The 10,000-nt window shown below is 39.6% G+C and overlaps 1 protein-coding gene across 4 annotated transcripts in view; it reads left to right on the forward strand.

Moving 5' to 3' along the window:
- Nucleotides 1-10,000, forward strand: part of LOC138021792 (uncharacterized) — a 41,783-nt gene that overhangs the window by 2,829 nt on the left and 28,954 nt on the right. For 2 of the 4 annotated variants that reach the window (XM_068868799.1, XM_068868797.1), the window contains exon 2: nucleotides 9,520-9,741. In XM_068868799.1, the coding sequence (XP_068724900.1) occupies nucleotides 9,520-9,741 (222 nt within the window). Of the gene's footprint in view, nucleotides 1-1,280; nucleotides 1,464-9,519; nucleotides 9,742-10,000 lie in introns of those variants that run through there. The other 2 variants (XM_068868796.1, XM_068868798.1) reach the window with 2 other exon arrangements.

A 10,000-nucleotide genomic window follows, 5' to 3' on the forward strand; every position in this document is an offset into this window, starting at 1 on the left:
CGTTCTGTACTAATACTGTAAAATGTAGGAAACCGTGAACTTGGCGAAGAACGTCCTGAACCAGATATTTCTTTGGTGTGAGTGTTGCGTAACCGACCTCGTTGCAGTCGCTATTATATTTGCTATAAGATTCCTTTTAGGAAACGTCCAACGAACGCAAGGTGAATAACCAATCTATTTTTTCAACCTTTTTCAATTGACAATTTTTCTGTCAACTGATGACACTGATCTCGCATCGCTTTGTAGTTTACCATTGTTTTTAAATTGTGAAATATATGTCGCAACTTTATCGAGAGCCACAATGTAGAATGTACACACCTTTCTCATTCTCCGGTTATTAGCCAAAATTGCGAGAGCATCCTCACTCTTAAATTAAGGTTTTCGGGAGAATACGGAATACTTTACTCCCCAAATTACCGTTTACTTGGAAAGTGTGTTCGAAAGCCGTCATTTTCGCAGACGTGACTTTTAAAAAGTTGTGAATCGTGTGTTAATTGTCCATATTTTATAAAAGGAAGCATTTTCGGAATCTAAATTAATAATTAATCCACTCATAATAATGGCAATAGTTCTCTCTCTAGATTCTGGCCGACCCGTTCAGGATTCGGAAGACCCATTGATAGACGACGACTTATTAAGCCTGCCGCTCTGCACTAGCAAAAAAGTCTCGCACGGCACTCCGAAACTCCCGGTACCTACCTATGTTTTTCGAAATTCGGGCACGGCACGGTACAATATATTTTCCGTGTGTAAACAGAAGGAACTTGAGACACACTTAGGCACCCGTGCCAGAAATTACAAGGTACCGTGCCACTGTTTGGAGTGTAATGCCAATTTCCATTGAGAATTGTGCGTTTTCATCAAAAGTGATCATGACTCTAATTAACTGCTATAGCTATCTACCAAATATATATATTCGTACATGAAAAAAGATATTTTAAAGAATTGTTGCGGTCTGGCAACAAATCCCCCTCATGTAACAGAACATCCGAATTACTCCGAACAATTTAAATTATCGGTTGTCTTTATTCCCTCCGGGATTCAGGCTCGCAAAACACGTTGCTTGTCTCGTCATTTGTACGTCAGTTTTATAGACAGGATCTGAAGTCTTTGTCGTTAATTTGAAGCGCATTCTCCACCCACCTCCGAAGTCAAATACGTCGCATTCTAAATTTGTACATGATTCATGTGGTTGATTGAAGGAAAAACAAATGAAAACAATTAACTTTAGGAGATTGTTACGTTGTCCTGGGATAAGGTTACATAGAAACCGATAAACAGGGGAACATCACACAACCCATATCACATGTCCAGCCAACCTTCATCGTTTTCATTAAGCGTTTGAACTGCTGTGCTGTGTACTTTTGTGATCGATCAATTTTGTAACAGATACGTACCCACGATGAAGATGTCCTCTGGATCTTTGATTGCAATAGCGTTATTAGCGACGTTCCATACTCAAGGTTAGTAGTTCCCGTTCCTTCGCTCTGTCATTTGAAGATCGTTCGTTAGCCGGAAAGGTTCGTTAAAACACACGTTTCACAGAAAGCTCCAAAGATTTCAGACTTCAGTGCTGGCATAAGCCGAGTAGCCCTTTCGTCCAAATCTTCCTCCCGTAGATTACGCTGCTTTTCTCGAAGAGAGCAAAAACGTTTAACCGAAAGCTCTTTAACACGGGGTAACGGAAATGTTTTTGGCGGTTAATTCTATGCTTCTAGGCACGTAGAAGCATAGAATTGACCGCCAAATATATTCCGTATTTAAATTCAGTCCTGGTTTACCTTTAGGCAATCGTGTAGTTTTAGGAAAGAGCGAATGTTACATCCTAAAACACACGAATATTCCGACTTCTGCCAGCATTCGCCCTGTCAACCCAGAAATGTCTCTATTAAGAATATATTCTCGGTTTATTCTCATTACAGAGTATATATTGAACAATCGTTTTTATTGTTGATCATGAAGTCTTAGTCTGTATCGCAGTTTCTCGAGCTCTAAACGCGGAGCGATCGCAAAAATTTTAGGTTAAAAGCGACCACCGTGACATTCGTTATTTAGCCCGTTTATCCGAAAATTCATGTCTAGTCGCTATGCGACAATTTTGATCGTTCTACATATCCTATTACTCATCCATATCTCGTCAAAACGTTTCAATTTTAGCGCAGCACGAAAGAATTTAAAACGGAGTTGATAATCATATAAATTGGCCACCGTACAGAGATTCTAAAAGCTGACGTTTCGAGCGTTAGCCCTTCGTCAGAGCGACGACGAAGGGCTGACGCTCGAAACGTCAGTCTTTAGAATCTATGTACGGTGGCCAATTTACGTTATCAACTCCCTTGATAAAACAAAATTTATGCTACTTCCCCACAGACGCAGCACCACAGTTTCTTTAGAAACTACCCCCTTCATTCATAATGGAGTTTTAAACTTCCTTATTTCGCTACAGGGTTAAAAATTAAGGAATATTAAAGTAGAACAATACTTAAAACAAATTAATGACAATCGATGACTTTTGACAAACTCTGAATACCACATTGAAATAAAAAAGAGAAACTTGTGGGATTTCAGAAAATCCTAGCTGCCCTCCCTTCTGGTTTATAACTGGTAACCATGATTGTGTCCCCGGGGCCATATTGTGGGAGGCGACTTTTTTGACCATCACTGCGGCAGATGACACTAACATCGAAAAATATTCCTCAAAGTAAGAAATATTGTCTTTTATACATACTGGACCTGAATTTTAAAAAGGTGGCTAAGCACACGAAAAAATTTCACAAGAGGAATCCTTCGGTGAAATGTGAAATCTTTTTTTTACAGCACGCGCTTCAATGGTATACGTTCAATCAGTTGTCCTTCTCATGGCAGGTTTATTCGAATTCTCTTAGGCACGCGTAATTTTTAAAACTTTTTGAAAAGAGCAGCAATGGCAAATCAATTTTCAAACATATAACTATCTTTTTGGCTTACTCGATGCATGATACTTTCGTGTATCAATTCGCCGGTGTTTTTGGTCATAATAATATAATTATATAAACTGCATACATTTCTAGTCATACAGAAGCTGTCATGCGGCTAAATATATTCTAAAGCAAACAAACAGAAAGTTCTGGTTTTCTATCTCCCACCAACGTTGTTCTATTTCAGTCTTTTTTCTACATAACTAAAGACTTACTAACACTTAAAAAAACAACGCTGGTGTTTTCTTGAGACTAGTGCAATTTTTAAATCAACCCCATCGTGCGTAAATCTTGTTCTCCCCACGTTTTGCCTGTTGTCCTAGAATGAAAAAAATTAAATGAAATTATAAAATCTGACATAAGAATTTAGTAAAAAGAATGAGAAAGTGGTTTTCGCCTGAAAGCTGCAATGAAGTTGGAGTCTGTATTTAACTTTGTCTTGTTTGACACAAATTCTAAGCCACCTGCCGTCCGTTCATCAGTTATGCACAAAAAATTTAAATTGAAATGTTGTTAAATATTTGCTCTCCTGAAAAGAACGAGGTTGCTCTTCATCGGTAGGCTTTACTGAAATGAAATTTAATTTTAAAACGCAATAGATTAGGACGTGCTTCAGTTTTAGCCAGTGAAAGCCGAGCTGCATTTTTTTGCATTTGAAATTGTTTTCTTGATTTTAATTAGTGCCTTGTTTTGGGCAAGACGCCGAGCTTTTTTTTTTACCAAGACGACGATCTTAGCCATCATGAGACAAATTATGTACTTTTGCCAGTGCTTATGCATGTCGTGAGGGAAGATCTGATAAGCGTTGATCTAGTTACCCTTAAGAGTTACCAGTGCTTTGAACCGGGAGCCGTAATAATTGAGTAGCACAAGTTTTTCACATCGACCTAAGGCTGATAACATCTGAATGATGTAATGTTTACAAAAGTGAGTTCTTTTCCTGTATAACAGCTTTCAAATTTACAAAATGTAAATCCCAGGCCCCAGTTGTTCAAACGATGGATAGCGCTATCCGCCGGATAAATCACTGAGTGGATAAGTAATAGCGAAATCAATTAGAGTGCGCTATCCAAAAAGAAGGAAAGGAAAGGAAGTTTATTTAAGTGTCTCGTCGTTCTAGCGCTGGAGCGCTAATTGGGGACACTGTAAACTGAAATTAATGAAAGTAAATCAAGTCAAATGTTGGTTTTTGAGGAGAGGGGAAACCGGAGTACCCGGAGAAAACCTCTCGGTGCAGAATAGAGAACCAACAAACTCAACCCACATATGACGCCGAGTCGAGGAATCGAACCTGGGCCACATTGGTGGGAGGCGAGTGCTCTCACCACTGCGCCAGAAAAGAAAATTGATCTTCCTGTCGAGACACTTCGGGTGGTCAGTACGGATGAGAGAGAATTTATTTTTAATTTATTGAAAGACTTTGAGCGAGAACAGTTACCAAATTAAATTTCTAGTTTAGATTTCAGAAACGTCATTCAGAAATTAGCCAAAATTTTTTGTTCCCTTCGTACAAATAACAGAAATAAGCGTTTTCGAAGTGATTTTTAAGGTCAATAAAAGATTCAAGAGCAAGTAAGAATTAGAGGCTTTTTAGAAATGAGTTTTTTGTCATAACGAATTCAGTGTAGTTTTCTTGTCCAACAAGACTCAAGGTGTTATGAGAAAATCTAACTTCTAACGATGACACTTTTTAGATGCTAGACTACATATTCTGATCGACGCAAGTGAAGAAATAGATACATTCTTTTCAGTAAATATAAGCTACAACTACATTAGTAAACCTGGCCAGTTAATCCCGTTTTTGGAGTCAGATGAATCTGTGGTTTACCAGCTTTCGCTGTGGGCAGGCCACAGGGGCTAATTTTACCCCTCTCCTTTGGTGTTGGTTACAATTCCATCGTATACTACACTGCGAGCAGTCTCTCAATTGCTCTAAATCGTTGGAAAGAACGATCAATTCAAAATGGCTGAAACTGCGGGTCGCAAATACCGCGGGCGTTTGTAAACCAACGCCCGCGATATTTACGACCCGCAGTTTCAGTCATTAAAAGTTAAACGTACGCGTTCGCTTCAACGATTCCAGAGCAAAAGAGAGACAGCTCGCAGTCTAATTGTAGACTCACTGTCTGCCTTTTACCGCAGCAGTCTTCGTCCATCAGGATTTTGTTACCCGTCAAGATAAGTTATTGACAGTGATGAAATATAATCAATATTAAAATGTACCCTAGTGCGCTTTCCAAGTGTTATGGGGCGAATACATCAGAGTTGAGAAAGTTTTTCGGGGACGAACTAAACTAAACTACCCATGCATATTTCTCCATTCTGATTGGCTATGAGAAATGCAGTGTCCAGGTAACACTGAAGAAAAGCGGCAACAAACCAAGCATTCTAATTGGTCAATGGTGGAAGAAGTTCACAGATAGCCAATCAAATGCAAGCCCTGGATGGTGCAATTTTTACCTGATTGTGTGAAACGCGCGCGTTGCTTCTGTAAAATTATGACAAATTAGCTTGAAAATTGTTCATGTCTATTTTTAATAACTAATTACGTGATTTTTCTCGTGCAATTTGGAATAAGTAAACACTTTATTTTTTTCCAAAGACTACAAATTGCACTCGCCCGTATTTTGTGCGTCTTTGAAAAAAACTACTCTGTGCACTCGAAATTATGTTATTACGCAGGCAGACAACCCCAAAGCCGGTGATACACGATTCAACATTATTGATCAACAAATGTTGCAGCTGTTGTTCAACGAATGTTGAATAGTGTGTCGCGTCATGTTGAATATTCAACACGTTGAACGTTGTTGAACAACGATGTTGAACGAAAATAGAGACCCGCTCTATTCCGTTCAACACGTTTGTGCAACATTGTTCAACATTTGTTGAACAACAAATGTTGGAAGATGTTGAACCGTGTATCATCACAGGTAACCCAGGCTCACTGTGTGCTTCACGTAGGTATTAAAATATAGAGAACATATGAGGCGAAGTTTAGGTCTGAAAATTTGCTAGAAAATGGTAATAAAAATCGATGAAACTTACCATGTGGTGAGCTGTTGTTGTCTTTAATACGTACACGAAGTTTCGGGGAAAATGGTCCCCGTTCACCTTCCTTCATAATATAGTGACAAGGTAGGAGACGGAAGCCAGCCTCGGAACTCCGATCGACCCAAAACAAGCACGATTTTTTCCGCGAAAATCAAATCCAGTCGCTAAATAAACACGCCAGGTTCGTGGAATAGGAATTTCTCTAAACCATGAATCCACTGAAGCAACTCCAGGTAGCAACGCGGAGCCACCAGACTCCGTAAAACTTGTAAGTTAACCTGCTAAAATGGCGGCCAGAAAGCGTGGTACTCACGAAGTGCCCAATTCAAAATGGCACTGAACTCTGGACGCCTGGTGACGAGTATAATAAGTCTCCCTCGAGGGAGGGGAGTCCCAAATTGCTAAAAACAGAACTCACTGAGCAATTTGGGACTACCCTCCCTCGAGGGAGACTTATTATACTCGTCACCAGGCGTCCAGAGTTCAGTGCCATTTTGAATTGGGCACTTTGTGAGTACCACGCTTTCTGGCCGCCATTTTAGCAGGTTAACTTACAAGTTTTACGGAGTCTGGTGGCTCCGCGTTGCTACCTGGAGATGCTTCAGTGGATTCATGGTTTAGAGAAATTCCTATTCCACGAACCTGGCGTGTTTATTTAGCGACTGGATTTGATTTTCGCGGAAAAAATCGTGCTTGTTTTGGGTCGATCGGAGTCCCGAGGCTGGCTTCCGTCTCCTACCTTGTCACTACATTATGAAGGAAGGTGAACGGGGACCATTTTCCCCGAAACTTTGTGTACGTATTAAAGACAACAACAGCTCACCACATGGTAAGTTTTATCGATTTTTATTTCCATTTTCTAGCAAATTTTCAGACCTAAACTTCGCCTCATATGTTCTCTATATTTTAATACCTACGTGACGCACACAGTGAGCCTGGGTTACCTGTGGTATCATCGGCTTAAGGTGCAAGAGCGCGTTACGTCACGTTATTTTGAGGCAGTTGTAACGGCCGATTCAACTGATCGAGGAATATGTTCCATAAAAACTTCAAATCGCGATGTTTCTTTTCGAAAATTCATTTTATGGACAGCCAGATACATAAAGTTCCTTCGCCCACGATTTTCTGCATTGTCCTGAGTGATTTGATGGGTTTTTGGGACGCTTCGATTTCCCCTTCAGATCCGACGCGCCGTCACATACGATGTAAATAGACAAGCGTGCAACTTCCAAGACCGCTCAGGACCGAGTGCCTCCAGAATTTAGCCGAATTTCTCCCACTTCCAAAGGTCGTTCGCCTCCCAGCCTTGGGCACGTAGAAAGTCGATAATTTTGCTAGCATCTTGTCAAAAATCATCGCATTTACACGGCTCTGCAACCTCAAAATTCTGCTCGATTTTCAAGCTTCGCTCAGGTTTTTGTTATCGCTAGATTTTGTGGACAGAACTCATCCATCATTGGAGTTTGATCAAATCAAATTAACCGATCATAAAGCGCAAATTTTCCCCAAGAGGGACAAAATGAACGAAATGATATACGAAAAATGAACGAAATGATATACGAAATGAATTATATACTGAACGGCGGATATGAAATCCAGTAAAGCTATGATCCTCGCAGTTATGGACGCAATTTTAGCAATTGCGTAGAGAAGCCTGAAAAATTTCGAGAGTTCAAGTACAGTATAGCCAATTCTTGGTTTTCACCTGACGTCACCGATGTTTCCATATATGGGCATCCGGCATGTTCGAGCCCATCGAGTGTGAAAGTTTTGTAAAGCAAAGGTCATTTCTACACCGTTTTTTAGTTTTATGCGTATGTTTTGGAGTTTAAAATGGATTTCTTCGAAGAGAAAGTTCGTCATTCACAATGAAAGAACGACCCGCTGGTAGAAATATGGCTTTTAAAAGGATCACTGGATCTGCATTAGCAGCATAGGATGTCTGTGTCAATGTCCAGTCGGAGCTGACCGATACAATCCACAAGGGCTACAAGCAACGTTTACAGTTCATTACACATATTATTTTTTTCTCAATGCGTGAGCGGGCGGACTTCAACAAATCCTTCAATCTGATTGGTTGCGGAGCGGGCGGACCCTATTTAAGAGTAGAAAATCAACATTTGATGATACCCTTTTTGCGGCCCAAAAAATGGCACCCTAATTAAGGAAAATAAATTTAGACTATACCTTTTTCGTTTTGCGCGTTGGGGTGTATACTGCAATTTAGTGACCTAATTTAAGGAATATATAAGGATCACAATACCAAAAAGGACTATAGGCCAGTTTTCAGTTTGAAACTTTATTTTCATTATTTTTTAACTTATGGCTGGTTCTCATTTGACATAGCTTCATGAGAATTGTTGGTGTGAGCTGGGAAAACATACGAATGTTAAGAATACGAAAATTGGATATGTTCAAAATTCTTCACCTTTTGCTGTTTGAGTTCATGCTTACAATTCTTATTATTCCTCACTTATTCTATTACTACTTTCACTTCTGCTCACTTTGAATGAAAGGTATTATAATAATTTATTGTTTTTTGTGTACACATTAAACCTGTGTACATTACCATACTGTTCCATACTCTGCTTACAGTGTACAAAGAAAACACCAGTTAACCAATGCTACAAATTCTCAGTGCAAAATTTATGATGAAGATGCAGACCAATGTTATGCACATAACATCACCAAATCCAACAAAAACAGCACGCAACACCCTTCACAAATTCATACGTTCGATTTTTTTTACGAATTAAAGTTGAACTGCTGTACTTCATTTGAAATTTAGGAGTTCGTACTACCCCTACAGTAAAGGTGTGTTGTTTTTACTGTTGGTGAATAAGCTTAATTAATTCTAATTCGGTTTTTACACAAAACAAAGCAAGTAAATGAATTGGTCGATCTTCATTCAGTATTCCAAAGAAATCTCACCTTAATATTCTGACATTCCTCGATAATTTTTAGTAAAAGTAAACTCTTATCGCTGCTGTACTGAATGTTTCCGTTGGCAAATTTACTTGTATCAATTAAGAGATAACCTTTATTTCTCTTAAGTACAACAAGTAGCAGCTACTTAAAGTTACAGGGCTATATGTCTGGTAAACCTTCGCCACTTTTCAAATTTTATCCGTGATTTCTTCGCTCTGACTGAGCATGGTGGTTTGCTATAACTGGACAATTTGTTTAACTGTTTGTGTATCCCACGGAAACGCTCTTAGGCGTCTTGATAGAATATCGAAAACACTTGAACAAACTGACGAGGTGCACCAATGGTTAGGTGTTTTATTTCCAAGATTTGAAAATCTCGTTATAATATTGAAGATGGAAGACAAAAAAACGAGGCATCAGAAATGAATAAGACAGGAATCTATGAAGTTTTGTAGGATGCATGTAACCTTTGTGTCTCTTCCTGCCTTCTAGGTCTCTGAGTGAAAGAAGACAGCGAGTTATGGCGTCCGTATGTACCTATTTCAACTCACTTTGACTGATTTGCGTTTTGTTTTAATCATAGATGAGGTCTTTGCGCAAACCACCACAATTGTTGGTACGCCTTCATCCCAATCAGCATTCGTTTCATCCCAATCAGCATTCGTTTCATCCCAATCAGCATTCGTTACAACTTCTACACAGCAAGCCATTGCCCCAACAGCGAGCACTGTGACAGGGACGGAGTCGACACCCACCACCGAACCGCCGACCACACCCACTTCGGAAATCCCAGATTCAAATAAGAGTAAGAATAAACCTGTAGTAATGAAATTTTAGAGAGGCGCCTTTCACAAGCATAGTGGGGAGGGATCTTTCAGCAGGGACCGGAGAGCATTGTACTTTTGGTGACTTGGGATTAATCTTTATTTGGAGTTGTTTTGTTTTCTATCTTTTGTTTCTTTTGTTTTACGTAACCTCTGCTCCGGTACCTGCAGAAGGAACCGTGGGGAGTTTTAAGACACGACAAAGGCTACGGCGACGACAACGCCACGAAATAATGGTAT

This window comes from Montipora capricornis, chromosome 10 (assembly GCF_036669925.1).
Source record: "Montipora capricornis isolate CH-2021 chromosome 10, ASM3666992v2, whole genome shotgun sequence".
Lineage (NCBI taxonomy): Eukaryota > Metazoa > Cnidaria > Anthozoa > Scleractinia > Acroporidae > Montipora > Montipora capricornis.